The 21,523-nt window shown below is 36.3% G+C and overlaps 1 protein-coding gene across 1 annotated transcript in view; it reads left to right on the forward strand.

Annotated features, from left to right (window-relative positions):
- The first annotated feature begins 3,687 nt into the window (after positions 1-3,687).
- Positions 3,688-21,523, forward strand: part of gfra1b (gdnf family receptor alpha 1b) — a 287,118-nt gene continuing 269,282 nt past the window's right edge. Inside the window, exons 1-3 of the mRNA XM_039775604.1 lie at positions 3,688-4,792; positions 6,071-6,373; positions 7,747-7,830. Coding sequence (XP_039631538.1) covers positions 4,753-4,792; positions 6,071-6,373; positions 7,747-7,830 — 427 coding nt within the window. The 5' untranslated portion in view covers positions 3,688-4,752. The remainder of the gene's footprint in view (positions 4,793-6,070; positions 6,374-7,746; positions 7,831-21,523) is intronic.

The raw sequence follows: 21,523 nt of genomic DNA on the forward strand, positions 1-21,523 counted from the left end.
TCCTCTTACTTACTACTCTCATTTCTTTGGCCTTTTGTCCTCCAGTTAGTTACAACCTTGCCTCGTAATACAATCCCAACTCTAAACGCACTGATCAGGTGAAGCTCAGAAGTTCCTTCTGGGGTTATAAATTACATAGCACTCAGAAATTACAGCACCTTCCTAGAAACACCACCCTCTTAAGGCATCCCTACAGTTCTGCACCCCAGTTCTCCCTTAAAGAGCATGATCTCTGCTTCCTCACTTTTCACCATCTATATGTGTGCTCCCAGAGTAATTAACTATGTAGTCCTACTCATTAGGTTGAGTATAGCACCTCCTATTGGTGATAGTGTAGTGATACTGGGAAGCAGCTAATGTCTCCCTTTGCCCAACTCCTATCCTCCACTAAGTTTCCAGTTGCAGTCCCTAGAGGGCCCTCCATTACAACATACAGACTTTGGGGCTATTTCTGCTGTCTGTAATACAATAATTGTTATACTAATACCAAGCTACATAGCCAGGAAAAGTCTTGAGAATTGTTTGAATTGATCCCTAGAACGCTACAAACAAGTGAATGAATGAATATAGCTACCGTGAAAAAAATGATCCAAATGAAAATATATTAAAAAAAATAATGAAGCACCAAAACATTTGTAGATGTAGAAAATATGGGCTGTGTGGAAACCGTAACTGTACTGGTTCATTTTAAATGCTCAGATGGATGAGACATTTTTATTATTTGCTAGTGACTATTCCAACATTATGAACCCTGTAAAAAATTTGTAAAATGCTTTACAAATGTTTGCTTTCATCCAATGCACCTTGACAAAAGTAAGTGCAAATTAATCAATTAAGTTTACATCAACATTGGCAACCATCTGCAAAAAATATATAAGTAAATATGCCAATGAAAACATACATAAATAAATAGTTAACTGTTTAATAAATTGATTGAAATAATATAAATTGTGGACAAAAGTATTCTCCAGTTCTCTGGAGGTAAGGATTTATCCTATCTATCTATCTATCTATCTATCTATCTATCTATCTATCTATCTATCTATCTATCTATCTATCTATCTATCTATCCATCCCAGTAGCTCAGAGTTTCTTGAATGGTAATATGGCACACTCTCATTTCCTTTCTGAGCCTGCTCTCAGGGCTGAGATGAGGATTTCTGGAAATTTTGTTAATTCACCTAGAGAAGAAGTACATTAAGCTAAACTGCATCTCTTTTTCTCTTATACTGCACATGCAAATATTTTTTTAACATGCACCCCAGTCAAATTTAATAGAAATAGTTGTTATAAAAGAAATGGAAAAGTAGTGAGGTACGTCAATGCAGTGGTTAGCTGTCTTACGCCTCCAGTATCATGGGCTGTATTCCCAAACTGGGCACCCAAAAGTGTCTTTTCAGAAACAGTTGCTGCTAAAATTGAGGATCTGCAGGGTTCAATTTTAGTTTAACCCTGCCTTTTTATTTGACTATTTTATATATAACTATAGTTAGTTAACATTTATGTTCAATTTCAAACGTGGAATACATTGGAATATTAGACTTCTTATATCTGCAATGCAGTCAACTATAACAAAAAATGCAAAAAATAAAGAAAAAGCAGAAATAAAAGTTTCTCAGGACAATTAGAAATATTAAAATAATCTACTAAAACATGTACAGACTAAAGAAAAGTGATTTGAAAAGTAAATGTAAGTTGTCCAATAAATGCGAAATAGTTGATCTTTTATGCATCTTGAACATTATTTCATGTTACTATTTGTAGATGACATAAAATAAGGTGGCTTAGTAGAGACCCTATAATTAACAAAAATCCTATTGATGCTCTGGGATAATATTCAGACACAAATACCCTTTATTTGTAGCAAATTACATTTATTGTAAATAAGTACAAAGTTGTTGACACATGAAGTAAAAATATATTGGATATGGGTCTACAACTACAACGTGTGCCATATGAGAAAGACTAGTACACTTGCCACTGTTTTATATTCGATAGAGAACACAAGAGATTAAACAGGCCTGATGAAATTCTGATTTTTTTTTTATTTTTATAAGTTATATTTAAACTGTATATTGCAATGTGCTGCCACATTTGAAATACTGGATGAATCTGGTGTCAGTATATTACAATTATCCTCTTTTTATCATTAGCAAAGAAATGGCAATTTAAATATGTACGATGGATTTCACTTGTTAATTTCAAATGTTTTCTTGTATTAGAACATTGAGTCGCTAGTACAAGCAAGTTAAGGGTACATTTTACACCATTGTTAGGAATTACACACTCACCAGCCACTTTATTAGGTACACCTGTTCAACTACTTTTTAACACAAATATCTAATCAACTAATCACATAGCAGCAGCTCAATGCATTTAGGCATGTAGACATTTTCAAGATGACCCACTGAAGTTCAAACTAAGCATCATATTGGGGAAGAAAGGTGAATTAAGTGACTTTCAACATGGCATAGTTGTTGGTGCCAGACGGGCTGATCTGAATATTTCAGAAACTGCTGATCTACTGGGATTTTTACACAAAACCATTTCTATGATTTATAGAGAATGGTCTGAAAAAGGGTAAATATTCAGTGAGCGGCAGGTGTCTGGATGAAAATACCTTGATGATGCCAGATGTCCCAGGAGAATGACCAGACTGGTTCAAGAATATAGAGAGGCAAAAGTAACTCAAATGGCTTCTGGTGGCTACTAAAAGGAGTGTAGCTCAGATCATCTCAAACTGGTTTCTTGAACATGACAAAGAGTTAAATGTATTCAAATGACCTCCACAGTCACCAGATCTTAATCCAATAGGGCACCTTTGTAATGTGGTGGAACAGGAGATTCACATCATGGATGTACTGTGTGATGCTGTCATTTCTATATGGACCAAAATCTCTGAAGAATGTTTCCAGCACTTTGTTGAATGTATGCCACAAAGAATTACCGCAGTTCTGAAAGCAAAAAGAGGTCTAGCACAACACTAGCAAGGTGTACCTAAAAGTGCTGAGTGTATATTCACATAGACAACTAGGCTCATAGAACTTAGTTGAAGTAGCACTTTCAATACCAATATTACCAATATAAATTGGAAAACACAAGCATTGCTGGTAGGAATAACCATTTTGTAACCTAAACAATTCATATGTTCAATAGTCAGAGCAAATCTTATCATCTTTAGAAGTGTTTACGGACTTTTATAATGGAGCAACTGATTTGCTAGGGTCACACAGAGAGTCAGTATTAAAGATGGAGATGCCAACCTTGTTATTTACGATGAACGGTGCTTACTTATTAAGGCCACTTTTTTAAAAAATTAAGAATTGACTAGTAAAAGTAAAGATGAAATTTTAAAGACAACCTTTGTTCATACTTAATCATCGTTTTTTATGTACAGACACTTAATAAGAAGTCAGCCAGGGTGAAGCCTAACTTATTCCGTCTTTGTTACCAATATGTCAAAACAACTAACTGAATGCTAACACACCGTAGCGATGTACTCAGTATTTTCTGTTGAATTACCTGCATAATTTACGATTTAGATTCATTTTAAAGTACTGCCATGACTTGCACTTGCCAGACCCCTTTTCCTCAATGAGCCCCATGATATCGATTATACGGGTCTTCTACGCACCCATGGGTACAGCGCGACAGTGACGTCAGGGTTCTCAGTCAGATGTTTGGCAAAAAAGCCGGAGTCCGACATTTACTCGATATCACGAGAAAAAAGGAAAAGCCCACACTGTGGAAACTGGGGACAGAGTCAGATGTGCTTTCATTCCTCTCGAGGGACTTAAAAAACAAGAAAAATAACGTTAAATTTGCGGATACAGCGACATTCCGATTTTATCCGAAGGAGTACAAATTGCAGTTACTTGGATGCCAGACTGTAATACATCCAGTGCTCTGCTTCACGCCCCCTTAACATTCTGAACTTTGTTAGCTTTAAATCATGCGTTTCTTACTTTCCCGTTATATCCATAACGTGGAATGGTGTTGATGCGGGCAGTTCGCTGTTAAATGATCTCCATCTGCAGCATTGACGAAGGTGCGCAGGTCTAGTTCCCCTGCGAAGTCGGCAACTGCTAAAATCAAATTGGGCAACATTGTTCAAAAGACAACATTGCGGACCTGATCTGCTTATACATTTTAAACAATTATTGACAGTGCTGAGGTGCAGCAAGAAACATCAGTTTTATAATTTGGGAAGAGGGAGACGAGAAACGACTCTATCCCTCAAGTGATCGGAGTTCTGGGAATCTGAAAACGTTATGACTAGGGAGTCGCGACTCCAGTCTCTGGTTTTACAGTAAAAGCGAGCTTACACATCACGGTGCGCTCAGACTGAAGCGGGCAAGCGTGAGCCGGGCAAGGCAAGGCACGGCTCTTCAGAGAACCCTCTCTCTTCGTCACACCACCCTGCTACGCTCCACATTCACTCAGAATCGTTCTAATGTGCGTCCAGAAGACGGGTGGACTTTATACGGTTACACGGTGCTGTCTGATGGCTGAGAACCTGGAATGAATCAGTGGATTAAGTTGAAAGCGCAACGGTGCAGTTTTTGTGGGAAGTAAATACATTTTTTAAAAGGATCCGCCGCTTGGTTCGACTGAATGGATCTTGGTTGGAATAGTTTGGATTGGTTTGGAAGGTCTAACTTCTAATGCATTTTGGAGCGACGCCACTTTCCCTTAAATAAAACTCGAGTTCACATAATATTCATCGGATAAAGCTTTACACATCGCTAAGCAATGATGTTGGCTACTTTCTATTTCGTTTTGCCTTTGCTGGGTAAGTATAATAATTCTGTATTACAATAAAGAATCACATCATGTCACTGCTGGATTGTAATAATTGTTTTACAAGGAATAATTGCACATTGGCGCACTCATAGTTTTATAATAGAGTTAAAGGCATATACTCTGTCAGACAGGCAGATTCCTGTAGTCGTCTCTAACAAGATAGGTAGCTTTTTAAATTGTCCGAAAGAAAGATAAGACACGCGCTAATATTATCCAATTGTAAAATCATTTTCGAAAAGCTGTAAAGTTCTCATTGATTAAATAACAAATATCTTTAAAAAATTATAATATGTCCTGCAAACGGTGTATATCATTGTATAAATGCAAAATTAAAAAATAAATAAAAAATAAGTGTTCACCCTCACTGTCAAAGGTGAATCCAGTCTCATATTGTCATTGCAGCGTACCGTCGCTTAAATGGCTGTTCTGGTTATTGTCTTACAGTAATACACTTGTAAGTTGCATTGGATAAACGCTTTTACATAAATAACTGCATGCGCAATATTGTCTATACACGTTCATCTTACAAAAATTAAACATCTTTTCATATTCATTTATATGCAAATATTTTGGGTGAGGTATAAGAGAACATTTATACATGAAAGTCGTACTTTTAAAAGTATGTAAGTATATATGGTAACGCAGCGAGTCAAATGTTTAAACAATGGTGTCCTTTGGGTCCGTTTGACTCTCCTAAGCGACAGTGCCGAAATAGGCTTTCTTTTATTGGAGTTACATCGAATAATTGCACCTTAAGCTTTTTTATGTTGCTGTATATAATATAGAATCTTTGTTTGTTTCAAATGCCTTATAAGATAGGCAAAGAAGCCACGATAAGTAAAACTTTTCCATTAATATATTTTTTTTCTTAGCTGCACTCACTATTGTCTAATGTACCGAATATTTTAAATGATTATACCTGGTGAATATATGCACGTCTGGGTACTTAAGAGTGTTAGATAAAAGTTATTGTTTAGTGTTCCAATATTGTTGTACCAAATGGTGTGATCCAGGTATAACATTTACGGGTTATTTGTACCTTCTGTGCCCGATCCAGCATACAACTGCACACACCGGCTACCCTAGACGTTTAACTTAAATTTTGCATATTTTGATACAAATATGATTTAAAAAAAAACCCTGTGTTTCCCCATGTGTTTGAACCTATGTGAAACGCACCCCCGTTTCGAATGCGTTGAACAAGTAAAGGTATTTGTATCAGATCCTTGCTGACCGGCTAACTAACGACTGTTGATCTCATCCCCAGATGCGGTGTTGTCGGCTGACTCGACTCTGATGCCGGGCTCTGCCCGACTGGACTGCGTTAAGGCGAGTGAGCAGTGCCTCAAAGAACAGGGCTGCAGCACCAAGTACCGAACGCTTCGGCAGTGCGTGGCCGGCAGAGAAGGCAATTTCAGCATGGTGGCTGGGCCAGAGGCGAAGGACGAGTGCAGAAGATCCATGGATGCCCTCAAACAGAGCCCACTGTACAACTGCAGGTGTAAAAGAGGAATGAAGAAAGAGAAAAACTGCCTGCGGATCTACTGGAGTATTTACCAAAGTTTGTTGGGTAGGGTGTACTTTACCATGTTTTGCTTGTTTATATAGTATTGCACATCCTAGCTTATTTTCACATCGGCCACTTAGTTTTATGTTGGTGGACAGCACTCTAACAGATAACCCAGAAGTTTGGATAGCAAAAAATAAATGAATGGCTCCTCCCACCCCACCCCACACCCCCCAACAAGCACATACTTTTTCAAATTTTCCGTTACTCTAATTATAGTTTATAAAACCGGTCAGATGGTTATTGAGGTCTGTCTTTGTGTAGTCTGTGGTGCTCACCCATAACGTGTGCTAAGACCTCTGGCCAAAAGAACTTAAGCTACTCACGACCAAACATTAACTTTCTAATGTTCATTTTTATTAGTAAATACATCATTCTTTTTACTACTGCAATGTTTATGGCAGTGTAACATACACTTTTGTAATGAAATCTGTATAAACTATTTCACTCTGGCAAACAGATTTCTTTAGAGCACCTTAATTCTGTCCTTACTGGACCTGTCACAATTCTCTGTTGTCAATACAGAAACAGATTAGTGAATGTGCAGCATTTTTAGATATTTGTTCAACAAGCAGAGCTAAACTATTCACTGTTGGATGACTAATGTTTTGTACAAAATGCATATCCAGATTTTGTATAAATGAAGTAAACGGTTACATTTTATCTTAAATTAATTCTCAGCTATATTTAATTTTGTAAAAATGATTGCAACTAGCATCTGCTCTAATGCTTTTATAATCTTTACATATGTAAATCCCACAAAGAAGTGCAATTACTTACCTATCTTCATGTTATTCAAGAAGAATTGGTATTCTTTGATATATTTTGTTTATAACGAATTATCTTTAAAACCTAGTCAAAATAAGCATAAATTAAACTTTAATACATTAGAAGATAAACAGACAAGAGTATATCTATTAAATTGCCTTTCTTTTTTGTAACAATAGTATGAGGGTTTAAAGTTCTGCTCTATTATAAACTTGTGTTTATTTTTTGATTTGTATCACAACAATGAAGAGCCACAGATGAAAAGTTTTAAATTATTTCACCAACTGAACATGGAAAAGTGAATTCTTCATATTTCTTCTAGCACATGATGCAGGTAAAATATAAATGATAGAAGCAGACAGGGCTTTTGATTCATTTGACACGGTGTGCAAGCATGTGTCATTGTTCACTTGTAGACAGTTGTTGATTTTCCAGGATCCCATAAACCAACAGCAGACCAGTAGGTTTTATTTTGTTAGCATTATAAAGACTAATGGTAACCAGTACATTTAGTTTGTGAAACCTTAAAGGAAAAAGCTCAAATAAATTCCTTTTCAACCAATGAGGAAGTAATTTCTCTTCTGACAATCTAAATATTTGTGTTGTAGGAAATGATTTACTGGAAGATTCCCCATATGAACCAGTGAACAGCAGGCTTTCTGATATATTCCGATTAGCACCAATCATTTCTGGTAAGAAGCATTATGTGTTTTTGCTTTATGAATCTTATTTCGTGGGTGCTTAATATCATATAAACAAAAAAAAGGGAGCGAATGCTCAGGTACAAACAATAAGTGACACTGCCGTTTAAATAATTGCATTTTGAAACTGTGTTTTATCTTTAAATCCGAAAGTGTTTCGTACTGAGGTGTAAGCACTGTATGTACAGGATATTTTTTAAATTTGGAAAGGTATTTTATTTTGATATGACTATAACTGAAGGCACCTTTTCCAAAATGTTATTCATGTTGTTTTACTCATTATTGAAATAATTATTAGTAGAGTACTTGACAATAGAATGGCTCTGACCATATGTTACATATATATTATATGAATGACGCTAAAAAGATTTTATTTGTAGCTTGCTGGAACACATATGCACTGTAAACTCTGATGTTAAAACAAATGCCTTATAAAATTTGTAATTTACTAATAAGCATCCAATGATAATACTTAATTTGCTTCACAAGAGCAGAATAAATATCTAGGATCTGCAGTGAAAGTATTGCTTTAGCCTGTAGGTGGCAATCTGATTCCTGGTCTGGAGTCTTAGAAAGACACAACAGAGAGAAATCTGATCTTAATAATTACCTGCCAGCTCTCTTATGCTGGATCAGAAGGTATTTTGTCAAATGGCCGGGTGTGCAAATGGCATATGCGTTTGGATGCTTTTACATATTGTCTTTAATGATTTAGAATAAGAGTTTTTTTATCATTATTGGCAGCAGTTTACTTACAACATTACTACGTAATGAGAAATTTTCTGATGTGGTGTCAGCCAGTTTCCAAATAAGACTTATTCTTGGTGGTACTTTTTTAGATTAAAAGTATTGAAGGCATATTTTATGTAATGTGTCCAGTGAAATTCAATGCGAGAAAAGTATAGTATAATCAATCAAGCATTTACAATCTATCTTAATGGTTTGTCTTTTAAATTAAAAGTTAATAACTGTTTGAGCAGTATGTGACTAGCATTGTAGTTATGTAAATTAAATTGATTTACTGCAGACAAAATATTAAACAATTAGAGTGTTGAAATAACTCTCCTCTAGCATGTATTTCAAGCATACGCTACATATATTTAGTTTGGTTTGCCGAATCAGCCTCTTTTTTTATTTTAGGTAGTTTTTCAAGTGGGGTTTGCAGATTCATCAAAATGAAAATCAGTCATCTCATAACCTTCCATATCTAGTGTTTTTAAATCACACATACTCCTAAAGCAATTTTATATTTTAAAATCTTATTTGATACAGCAATGCCTGCTATATAAATGGTTCATGAGAAGGAGCTCTATAAATCTAAAATACAATTACAGAGTCTGTTCATATTACTTTGCAGCATATCACACTTTATTGAATAAAAGCACAGAGGAGGAGCGTGAGAAGCTTGGTGTAATTCTGCATTCTCCTGGGATGTAATTCTTCCAGTAATTGCATGCATTGGTGTAATACTGAAGGAGAAAATCTGATCTAATTTTGTGTAGCTGGAAACAAACAGGATAAGAGAAAAAAATAATATGAATAGATCTGTTCATCTGCGGGGGACTTGATTTGCTTTCAGTAAAACAGATGAGAAATGTAAAAGCGCATTATTTGAGCCACATAATTTCAGTGGCTGTAAGATAACAGCAGAGTTTTGTTATTGCGTGTAAGAGTGTTTATTTATAAGGAAAGCACAGGGTTTCTTCTTTATGCAGTATAGCACTGAATCAGAGCAATCAGGTTATCATACCAAAATGTAAGATATCGATGTCTACTAGCTAGAGCACTATCAGTCAGAGATCTTTGTTACCAATACCAATTCCAATATAAAGAGTCTGTGATTTCTGATAACGGATATCAGTGACTGATAAACAAAACCTGCACACCAAGGTAAAGATGAAGTCATATATAGTCTAAGCATTTATGCTCATTATCTGTGGTGTTATTGCTTTTTAAATGGAAGAGAAGGTTTACTATTGTGTAAAGAAAAGGCAGATCACGGAACCTTTGCTGGATATTGTGAAATAGATTCTAGTTAAGTTTTAAAAAACAAATCTTTTAACACTGGAATTGTGTACAATATATATCTGATGTATATATTTATTCTGTTAAAACAAAACAGGCTTACCTACCGTATGAAATCTGAAGTTTTCTCAACTATACTTCCCTCCACTCCACTGGTGATCATGCTGTTTGTGTGTTTACTGAATCCTGCATGTTTTTAACGAAATCCATCACTCAGAATGCCGGTGCTTGATTGGCCCATGATCAATGTCACTTCTGCCAATTCCTATTAAAGCTATTGAGCCCCATTATCACCCGATCAGATTTTCCATGTGATTATTTAGTTGGGCTCTGCTACTGAAAAACTACTACCTAGTAAAAAGAGCACATTTTATCATAGTGTTGCTATTAATTTTTTGTATTCATTTAGTCTCTAAATATATAGTTTCAACCATTTTTCGAGCAAAGTATATCCCAATATAATGAAAATGATCACAAAAGTTTAGAAATATTAGGTATGGTTATTTAACTGTACATAGTACTATGGTGTTGTACCCCGTTAGCCATTATGAAGGTAGTGAGAAGTCAAGCAAAATGGCACCTTTTATTGGCTAACTAAAAAGATTACAATATGCAAGCTTTCGAAGCAACCTAGGCCCCTTCTTCAGGCAAGATGTTACAAGACTTTTAATACAAGATCTTGCCTGAAGAAGGGGCCTAGGTTGCTTCGAAAGCTTGCATATTGTAATCTTTTTAGTTAGCCAATAAAAGGTGCCATTTTGCTTGACTTCTCACTAACTGTACATATAAAATGAAAATATACAGTATATGACATATATTAGGTACAAATAGTAACTCTGACTTCCTTTCATATTCCAAAGATATTAATGGTAGGTTACTTAAAATGTTGTCCCACTTGAGTGAGGTTAGATGTATGCCCTAAGTGATTCAGAATTTAGTGGTTTATTCAGGCTTTAGTACCTGCCCTGTGCATGAAGTTGCCATATGTGAGGAAATACTCTGCTGGAAAAACAATGTCACAGGTAAGGGGTAAACCACTGAATGACCTCTGAAAGTACGAGTTCCTCACTGGCAACATGAGGTGATCTTCATATGCTTGTGTAGGTTGTCAGTACTCACTAGGGGGCAGTCAATCTGTCAGGACAGGTGCTGGTCAAAAAAGGGCAATAATCTGGGAGTGCAAATGCAAGAGAGAGAGATAGATTGAGAGGCAATGACAGCTGAAAAGGAATTTGAGATGATACCCTCATGACTGTATGGCCCAAGTGTCTCATTAGGTGCCAAATGTGCCTCTTTACTTTTTGAGAAAGGGAAAGAAAGATAGAACATGTAAAGGTTATAAGACGATCTCAAGATCTCTTTGCTTGTAGGTAGTGGCACAATAACCTTAGCTGCGGAATCTGGGGCTGGGTTTCCCATTTACGGTCAAGATCAAGGAGGACTTTCAGATTGTTAATACTTCATCAGCTACTGAGGCAGTATACACTTGCCCATTTAAATGAATAGGCAACTGAATTGGTGCCAGGGCACTGTGAATCTCTAGAGAAGGATAATTTTGGCTATGGGTTTTAGTAAGAGTCACGAGATTTGTGTGAAAAATAGGTTTCTATGGGAATTGTTTGTAATACTTTGGAGTTGGATAAGTGGGTGAGCTATTGCATCGAACAGACAGGGATTTAAAAGGAGACACAGTATGGCTGCAAGATTGTGTTTCCTTCTGTTTCCTTTTACTTTGTGTTTTAAATAAGCATGTAATTTGTAAATATGTATATATTTTGATGAATAAATATATCAGTAAAAATGTTGTGTAAGAACAATTTTCAATAAATATAATTTATGCAGGAATAGACGATATTCCAGTTAACCCAGCATACCTGAATAAATTCTTCTTCCAGTATTGATTTTGAGAAAACTGTTATACCAGTATGTTTAGAATTAGGGGGGAGTTACAAACACTTTTAAACACAAAGCGCAAAATATTTAAATCAGTGCTTGCAAGAGAAAAAAGAGAACGATATTTTCGTTTTGTTCGTGTATATTTATTCCAAAGGTAACTTCTTTGTTTCTGGACTTGTATGTGAACTTGGTGCAATAAGGTAGCTTACCCTTTTAAGAATATTACCCCAGCGTGCTGTGCTGTTTAACCTAAAGGGTGAGTTGATGCATACAGAAAAGCAGGATCAGAAGAAGCCAAGTCTTGTGCAGTGTTTGTTTGGTGGCGGTGGTGGCAGCAGTGTAAGTAAGACATGAGAGAGGGAGAAGCCTTCCTTTTATTGGTTCAGGAGAGGCAAATACCTGCTGTTCTACTTGAGTCTACTTGATCAGTAGAGTGTTCACATGTGTTTCAATAAATAAGATGTGCACCTATGTGCGCTATTGTTCAGAAGCATATTTAATATTTGTTAAATACATTTCGGCCAGAAAAATACATGCCAGCACATTATACCAGTATCTATCAAATTCATCCGAATTTTTAATTCTACGGTACTATCATTTTTTGGCCATAGAGACCACTCCTTAGGTTACAATAAGATATTTACTTTTTCTGAATATATAAATCAAACTAATTGTGCCCTTTCAAGTTGAGATGACATAGTGGCACAGTAGTTTTTGCAGCTACCACCAAAAAAATTCTGGAGATAGATAGATACATAGAACTATTTCTCCCTAGGGATAAATTGAGCTTTTTACAGAGGAGAGCAGAGAGAGAGAGAGGTTGGGTGTTGCCGCACCCACCACCTGACGAACCATCCGGATTCAGATCTGAATGCAGCCATGCAACGGGTCACACCTCAGCACCACAGTGAAGAGTGTGAGGTTCTTTACAGTGGCTGGAGTGCCAATCCTGCCACCAATCCCCAGGTTTTCCCTGCAAATTGGAGGACCTTTTTACAGAAGTTCAATAAATAAGTAAATAACTGTACACACACTCTATGATCTGAACACATATCAAAATGACTAAAAAGTAAGAGAATTAAAAAGAAAGAAAACTTCTAGCTTGGCAGTCGCAGTCACAGTATGGAATTATGCAGGTGTATTGCTGTTGGTATAAAGGAACCCCTGTAGCTTTCCTTGACACACTTCTGCTAATTGATTTGTTAGCTGAAAGCACTCAGTGTTAGTGTGTCATGGAGAGGATGTGCAGCATTGTTCATAATGGCTCTCAGTTTTGTTTTCATTCTCTCCTTGCTGTTACTTCCAGGGGTCCAGAGTGCGCCCTATAACTGAGCTTGCCCTTTTAATTAGTTTGTTGATTTAGTGGTATTCTTCTGAAGTGATGTTACCAGCCCAGCATACAACAGTGTAGAAAATTGTCCTGGGCATCACATAGTTTTAGAAGATGTGAGGAATGTCACTTCCCACATTAAATAAACATATTTTCATAAGGAAAAAGAGCCTTCTCTTCCCTTTCTTATATAGTTCCTCTGTGTTCCAAGACCAGTCCAACCTGTCATTAATGTGGACCCCAAAGTACTTGTAGAAGTGCACCACCTTGACATCCACTCCCTGAAAAGTGATTGTAGATAGAGGCTTTTTACTGCTTTGAAACACAATAACCAGTTCCTTGGTTTTGCTGACATTAAGCTCAGACAATTCTCTTTGCACCAAAAAAAAAGTTCTCCACCTGATTCCTATACTCTGTCTCATCCCCTTTATCAATACTCCCCATAAATGCAGAATCATTTGAGAATTTCTGCAAGTGACATGAACTGATGTTATATTTATAGCTGGAAGTGTTATTGGTGCCAGGTACTGGCCAAACAACTGCAGTAAGGAATTTGCATATTCACCCTTTGTTTCCATTATTATCCTCTATAGGTTCTCATTTCCAAAGATGTATGTGTTAAGTAAATTAATAACTATAAATTAGCTCGGTACAACTGAAGATGCATGCATGTATGAGAGTGCACTTGGAAGAACTGATGCCCCTTCCACGGATGGCTCTTGCCTTGCAGTCAGTGAGCATAAAATTATATTAAGTGGATTTCTTGGGATGGATGTAAATTTCATTTTTTCACTTCTATTTCTTTTAGAAAATGATTTTAAATAACATTTTTAATATCAAAGAATGTCTAATAAAAAGTCAATACAGTGAGTGTGTACACACAGATTGTTTAAAACAGTTAACTCATTGATACAAAGCATACATTGGCAGTGATAACAAATAAGAGACAAATGACTAGTCAGTCCTTTCATCACATGTTTCAAATATAAAACCTATCGTCTTGAACTACCTATGCTACCTATTATTTGTGACATCTCATATTTGAACCATAATTTAACCATCATACAGTTTTCTTCTGTAATATGAAAGGTGCTATAAAAGACAGATAATATGGTTAATTGACAGTGCCAGGAGAGGTAGAATTCTTGACATACACAGTAATGCAAACCCTTTTCTTGTTTTTAGTTTAAGGTCTGAATGAAACCTTTATCTCTTCACATTCAGATCATAATGTCCCTAAATACAGTGTCAGCAAAATGGGGGTTGGTACTTTTTGTTTATACTCATAAGTTGGAAATAGCCCTTACATAGAGATAACTAACTAGAGGCAGAGTAAGAGAAAAGGCAAATGTTATCCATCTTCTCATTTATTGGGACAAGGACAGATGACCAAGCAAGACATTAAATATATTTAATGATACCAGCTTGGTGCCCTTTATAGTAATTTATGGTGTATCTGAATATTTAGGACAAGACTCTCATCCCTGCTATTTCAGGAAGAATCTGGTAAGTCACCTGCTTAAGGTCGCATGTGAAGGGATGTTAATATCCTTAGAAACTTGTCCTGGCAATAATATTAGTATGATGTGAAGTAATTTACCACTTTGCCTTATATATGAGCAAAATAATTAATTATCAGGTCAAGCACACAAAATATCACAAGATGCTTGATGTTAACTTGATGTTCATACTTTTGAACCAATCATAAGAAACTCAGGCAGTGACACATCTGCAGTGCCTATAGAAAGTATTCACCTCAATGGAACTTTTCACATTTTATTTTTATTCAACATTGATCTGCAGCGAATTTAATTTGGCTTTTTGGCATTGATCAACAGAAAAAAAAAACTCTGCAAAGTGATCTAAATTACAACTAGAAGATAGAAGGTAATTGATTGCAGTCAGTATTTATTAGATGTACCTTTGGTATCTTTGAAAGCTTTAAGTCTTTGTGGACAAGTCTCCACAGCTTTGCAAATCTGGACGGTGCATATTGTCTCCATTTTTCTCTGCAAAAATGTTTCCAGGTCTATCAGATTGCATGGGGATCACGATTGAACAGACGTTTTCAAGTCCTTCTGCAATTTCTTCACCTCACTCCTATATACTGTCTCATGCCCTTTATCCAGCGTTTCTCAACCTTTAAGTATTTGCGATCCGAGTTTTCATAACAGTTTTAATCGTGCCCCCGCTAACATTTTTTTGAAATGTAGATGCATATTTTATTATACCTACTTAACTTTTATCGACATTTATCTAACTCTATATTTATTGTTCTATTATCAGAATGTAGTTTAAGTTTATTTGTTTTGGTTTCAACAGATGTTTTTTTCATATTTTTGATTCTTGTTTTCTTTTTTTCACATCTTCGCGCCCCACTGGTTGAGAACCACAGCCTTTATCAATACACCCCATAAGTGTGGATCTCAATTGGACTGAGAATTTGTTCTCTGACTCTGCCGCTCTAGGACATTAATCTTGTTGTTCTTGGAGAACTGGAGGATCAGGAGGTCAGATGTACTGGCGGCTTTTAGATGTACTGACTTCCTGACATTATCTTTGCAAATGAGAGAGTTGCTGAGAGTTCTTGTTTTCTGTGGTGTGATAGTTAATTAAAAATTCATTTTGCTCCTAAAAACTTGTGTTTTGGTTGCTGCTAAGGAGCTATGTTAGAAATTTGAAAGTTTTTTTTTTCCCTTCAGAACGGAATTTAGTTTTTTTTTCCTGCATAGGAGCAAAAGTAGCTGTGTATTTGGGAATGCGTTTGTAAAAATTGCTTGTTACATATAATGTTCTTGTTATTCGTATTCAAACTAGTGTCAGCGAGGAATGGCAGTAAGCATCAGTAGCTGGCTCTGGCATCTCTGTAAGTAAATAACTGGCATCATAGAGAAGAATAGTTGTAAGTAAGAAAAAGCGATTCGTTAGTGGGATAAAAAAAGAAGACCTACAAAGAGGTAAAGAGAAAGACTCAGTGGTATGTAGGCAAGCAGCCCTTGTTAAGACACAGACTAGGCACAAGCAGCTGTAGTAGCAGGCATGAGAATAAGCAATTAACTAGCAGCAGATATTCATTAAGCGAGTTTTTCTAGATGGAACAGTTCTTACCGGTCAGGAAAGTAGGGCAGTTAAGAGGGCAGCAGCATAAGGGTACAGAAGAGTACAAGAGTTCAAAAGGTGTGAGTGAAGAGCTTTTAAGTAAAGAATAAGAAGAGCACAAAGTTAGGAGAGCAGACACAGATATGTAAAGTTCACAGAAAGAAAAATAACAGCAGGCAGTCAAGATGGAGAAGATTTTAGGAACTTAAGGGGCCAGAAGATATAAAAAACTGTAGCAGTTCTTTTATTTATTTTGGCTTAATTTTTTTTTTTAGTTTTTACATTTAAGTTCAATCATTTCATTTTAATAAAATAAATAAAAAGTCATTCAGTTTTAGTATTCCTAATGCAAATTTTAATAATGAAGCAAGTACAATGCAAGTCCTGTTGGATGTTGGACTTTTTAGATGATGGCTTGGAGAAGCCAGTTTTCTATGAGGGCTACATCTGCATGAGATACCAGCTGATCCAGGCCCTGAAGGGCTGCAGAACTGGAGGAGTTGGCTAGCCTGCGCTATACTAGAGAACTGGCTGACCTGGCCCAGGTGTATTTTAGATAGATAGTGTGCACTCCTAAAGTGGTGCAGGAAGAGGTGCCAGACCACACAGGTAGAGATTGGTGGATCACGATCACAAAGCACAAGTTAAACAAAGCCCAAACGGGCCACCTGAAAAACAGGTAGACGTAGTGCTAGTGCAAGTGGAACAAATGACATACATAAGGGTAGTTTGTCAGTTCTAAACTCAAATCCAAATTTAAAGAGTTAGGTGCTAGGCTGATGAGCTGAACTAAGAAGGTAGTCTTCTGTGAAGTTATTCCTGTGCTACGCACCAATCCAAGTAAGATTGAGAAGATTAGAAGGCTTAATGCATTGCTCAAATCTTGGTGTAGAGTAGAAGGGTATAGGTTTATGGGGCATTAGAACTCCTTTTGAAATAGATGGGACCTGTTCTACCATGATGGGTTACATCTGAACCAGAGAGACCCCAATGTGTTGGGAAGGCATATAAGTAGGTTAGTCAAGGATTGTGTAAACTAGGGTATGGGGGAGGCAGGGCCGGGGCAGATTGAGAACTGTACATGGAGGAACAAACAATAGTGTAAAAATAAAAATTCATAGCAATGTGAATTCTAATTGAACGTTTAAATGTAATGGTAAAATGAGTAATACACTAAAAATAGCTTGCCTTAATTCTAGAAGTACCAAAACTAAAACAAGTGAGTTGGAGTTATTTGTACAGGAGCATAATTATGATATTACAGCAATAACAGGAACCTTGGTAAATAACAACAATGAGGATGAGTTATAGCATAGAGAGCTAAACGTTTCTGGTTGCTGTTTACTGTATGTCAAATAGAATTTAAACGCAACTACTATTCAGTTGGATGATGAGCCCCATCTTAGGGAGGACATTTGACTTTGCCTGGAAAGCATTAGGGAAAGAGGGCTTATTTTAGGAGTTTGTTATAGATCACCTAATGCCGACAGTAATTTCAGTGCACACATTTTCTTTAATGTTATAAAGGCAAGTTTACAGGGAGATACTGTAGTCATGGAGGACTTTTAACTACCCAGATATTAACTGGGATAACCACACAAAAAGTGGAGCACAAGAGTAGGAGATGTTAGAAGTAATTAGTGACTGCTTTTTAACATAGTATGTTAAAGCACAAATATGGGAGAAGCTTCTGGATTTAGTATTTTGTAATAATCAGGATAGAATTTAAGGTGTAGACATGATTGAAACACTAGGGTCAAGTGACTATTACATAATACAGTTGTCAGTATTTTGGAAGAGTGTGGTTGGAAAGACTGAAATTGTTAAGTTTAATTTTGGTAGGGCAAATTTTGAACAAATGCAGCAAAGTAGGATAGACTGGGATAAGGTTTTAAGTGTGGAGACAGTCGAGAAGCAGTGGAACAGGTTAAAAACATTTTACATGTAATGCAGGACAAGTACATACCTAAAATTTGAAATTAGTTGGAAATTTTAAAAACACTCTGCATTTGGTTAATAAAAAGCTAAAAAAGAAGCTGCAAAGGAAAAAACAGCTTTCAGGTGTACAAGACTGATAACTCCAATGTGAATTGTAGGGTGTATGAGAACATGAGGGCAACAATGAAGTATATTAGGGAGACTAAAAGACAGTTATAGAGGAATATAGCAGATAAGGTGATTTATTTTAAAAGGACTTCATCAAAAACATAGAGACACAGTTGGAAACTTGTTAGCAGTAAATTTCACACAAAAATTAGGACTTTTTTTACACAGAAAACCATAGTCACTTGGATTAAGCTACAGAGTAGTGTGGTAGATAATAGACTTGATGTTTTTTGTAGAGGAATTATGTGTATAGGAAAGGTGAGCTTTGTTTGGCTGATTGGCCTGTTCTTGTGTAGATTGGTTCTAATGTTCTAAAACCCATTCCTGTGTAGTTTTGGATTTAGACTTGGGGTCATTAATGTCTTACTGGAAAACAAATCTTCTCCTAAAGTACACGTTTCTTGCAAACAGCATAAGGTTTTCCTCCAGGATTTCCCTGTATTGTGCTGAATTTATTTTACCCTCTACCCTCACAAGCCTTCCAGATCCTGTTGCAGAGGAGCATGCCCACAGCATGATGTTTCCACCATGCTTCACAGTGGGGATGGTATAACCAAGGTCACAAAACCTTCTTCCAGCTGTTTTCAGAGTTTCCCATGTGTGTTCTTGAGAAATCTAGCTGAGATGTCCCGTGTGATTTTGTAACAGTGGCTTTTTCTTTGTCACATTTCCATAAAGCTGCGCCTGGTGAAGCACCTGGGCCACAATTATTGTATTCATAGTCTCTCCAGTCTCTGCCATTGTAGCTTGTAACTACTTCAGAGTTCTCATAGGTCTCTTGGTAGTCTCCTTCAATGTCTTCTTGTGCAATCACTCAGTTTTTGTGGATGTCATGCCCTAGGCAGGTGTACAGTTGTGACATACTCTTTCCCTTTCTTAATGAATGATTTACATTGATTGCAGGGGATATTCAGTGACTTAAATATTTTCTTTTCTTTGTCATCTGACTTGTGCTTTTCAATCAAATTTTCACAGAATTGCTTGGAGTGTTATTTTATAGGTTAGGCCACAATATGACTCAGCACAACATGGACCTTCTGGAGAAGGTGCATTTGTACTACTATCATTTGAAATCTCTAACTGCAGGCAGGTGGTCTCCATAGTACTAATTCTGTGACTCCTAAGATTAATTGGCTGCAGCAGTGTTTATTGTGGTGTGTTATATTAAACGGGTGAATACTTATTCGATCATTTTTTTGTTTTATACTGTATTTGCAATTAATTTAGACCAATTTGTAGAAATCTATTTTCACTTTTGAGCTTAAAGTGTCTTCTCTGTTGATCTGTCAAAAAAAAACTAATTGAATCCACTTTGACTCAATGTTGTATAACAATACATCTTGAAAACTTCCAAGACCTGAATACTTTTAATAGGCACTGTAATTCTGTGGTAGTCTCAAATCTACTCACAAAAAGCATTCAACTTAATTTTCTTTTGCAAATTACCTGTTTTAGAAATGCATACAAATAGACATTGAAAGGAAATTATTGTTGTGCAGCATTTTGTTGTAGTGAATTATGTGGTACTATGTTGTATGGCCAAATTAAAAAGGCACACAATACATATTCTATAGTGGCAGAATAGGCTTCGTTTTTACGCAAACTAAAAAACACACTGGATATCACAAATTACAGACATTTTAAGACATTTCTAGGATCCCTTTTGTCTTGACTAGTTCCAAACCTAGTCTATTGAATGCATTCGACCCTGACAGTTTATGTATTTGTCTTGATTTATGTGAATAAGTGAATCCAAATATTTTTTTCATAGTTAACCTAGTTCTGCATATGAAAATGGCTACCATCACTTATCTATCTGTATGTCAAAATAAGCCTACCTCTTTTGTAGAAATAACCTAAAAAATGGCTCACTAGATATCAAAACCATGCAGTAGGGCGTGACTATATAGTATAAAATTGCAGAAGGTTTTATAACCTAGTCATTTATCTAGCTTATAAAAATGTTGGGAAAAAGCTCGATTTCATTTTGAAGTTTTTGAAGCATAGAAAATGCATTAGGCTTAGCTATGTGAGTAGGGCTTGTTTCCTGGTTATAACATTTAAAAAGTCATTTCAAGTGGACAAACTTCCTTGAAAAAGAGTGGGAATTATACAAAATACAAGTAAGATTTTTATAGATATCTGGGCAACATAGACTGCCCAAGGTAGAACAGAATCATTATGCCGTTCAAGTGAGATTAATGAGTATCAGGTGTGTTTGAAATATTTGGTTCATAATGTTTAAGCAACTGAATTAAGATATTATAGTAAGAACACACACACACACACATATATATATATATATATATATATATATATATATATATATATATATATATATATATATATATATATATATATATATATATATATACTGTATATAAAATGTTAGATATTTATTCTTCAGAGATACAAAGAGAGAATTAACATAAAAATAATGGAAAAATGAAACAACATAACAAAAGGCTGTGCTGACACAGATGTCTTAAACCTTTGTCTACTAAGTGTGGTGACTCATGGAATTGCTTACTACCACAGTACTGCAAAGTTCACCCTTTCTCACCAACAATCTCTGTCTCACCTTCTCAAATCCCAGTCTGTAAACCTTCTATCAGTAAACTTTAACCAAAGGTGAACAGTCATCCTTCTTTACTGCTTACTGTCTTTAAGCAGCTTCAGTCCTTCTGCCATGGCCACATACAAGGTCATGTGTTATCCTTCTTAGGTCACTGAAAAACCAGTCTCAATCTATCAGAACATGGTGTCCACTCACTCCTAAGATGTCAACATTTCTTTAAATCCATTTATCTAAAGCAATTCTCCAGCTGACATACTTCCAAGATCAACTTTTATAAAATAAGATCAGGATTAAAGTTACTTTATGGTGCAACAGAGTCCTATTGCCCTAGGTCAATGCAAGTGGCTGGGCAGGAATGCACTGGCCTGGTCGGAAATACCTCCATCATGGGGCCTTGTGCTGCCTCCAATCTGCCAAGAGTCCTGATGGCCTCTTACCAGTCCTGCTAGACATGAATATGTCTTTAAATCAGGTTTCAGGTGCACCATTTATCTGCTGGTTCATCTCCTTTCTGGAGTTTAGCAGAAAACCCCTCCCCTGCCAAATATCTCTGTTTTTCTGTTATTGGGCACCATGCCCAGCTAGGTCTACTGCCCCCAACACATCATCCCTTACTACACCTCCATAGTGCCCCCTTCATAGATCATTTG

This window comes from Polypterus senegalus, chromosome 1 (assembly GCF_016835505.1).
Source record: "Polypterus senegalus isolate Bchr_013 chromosome 1, ASM1683550v1, whole genome shotgun sequence".
In the NCBI taxonomy this organism is placed as follows: Eukaryota; Metazoa; Chordata; class Cladistia; order Polypteriformes; family Polypteridae; genus Polypterus; species Polypterus senegalus.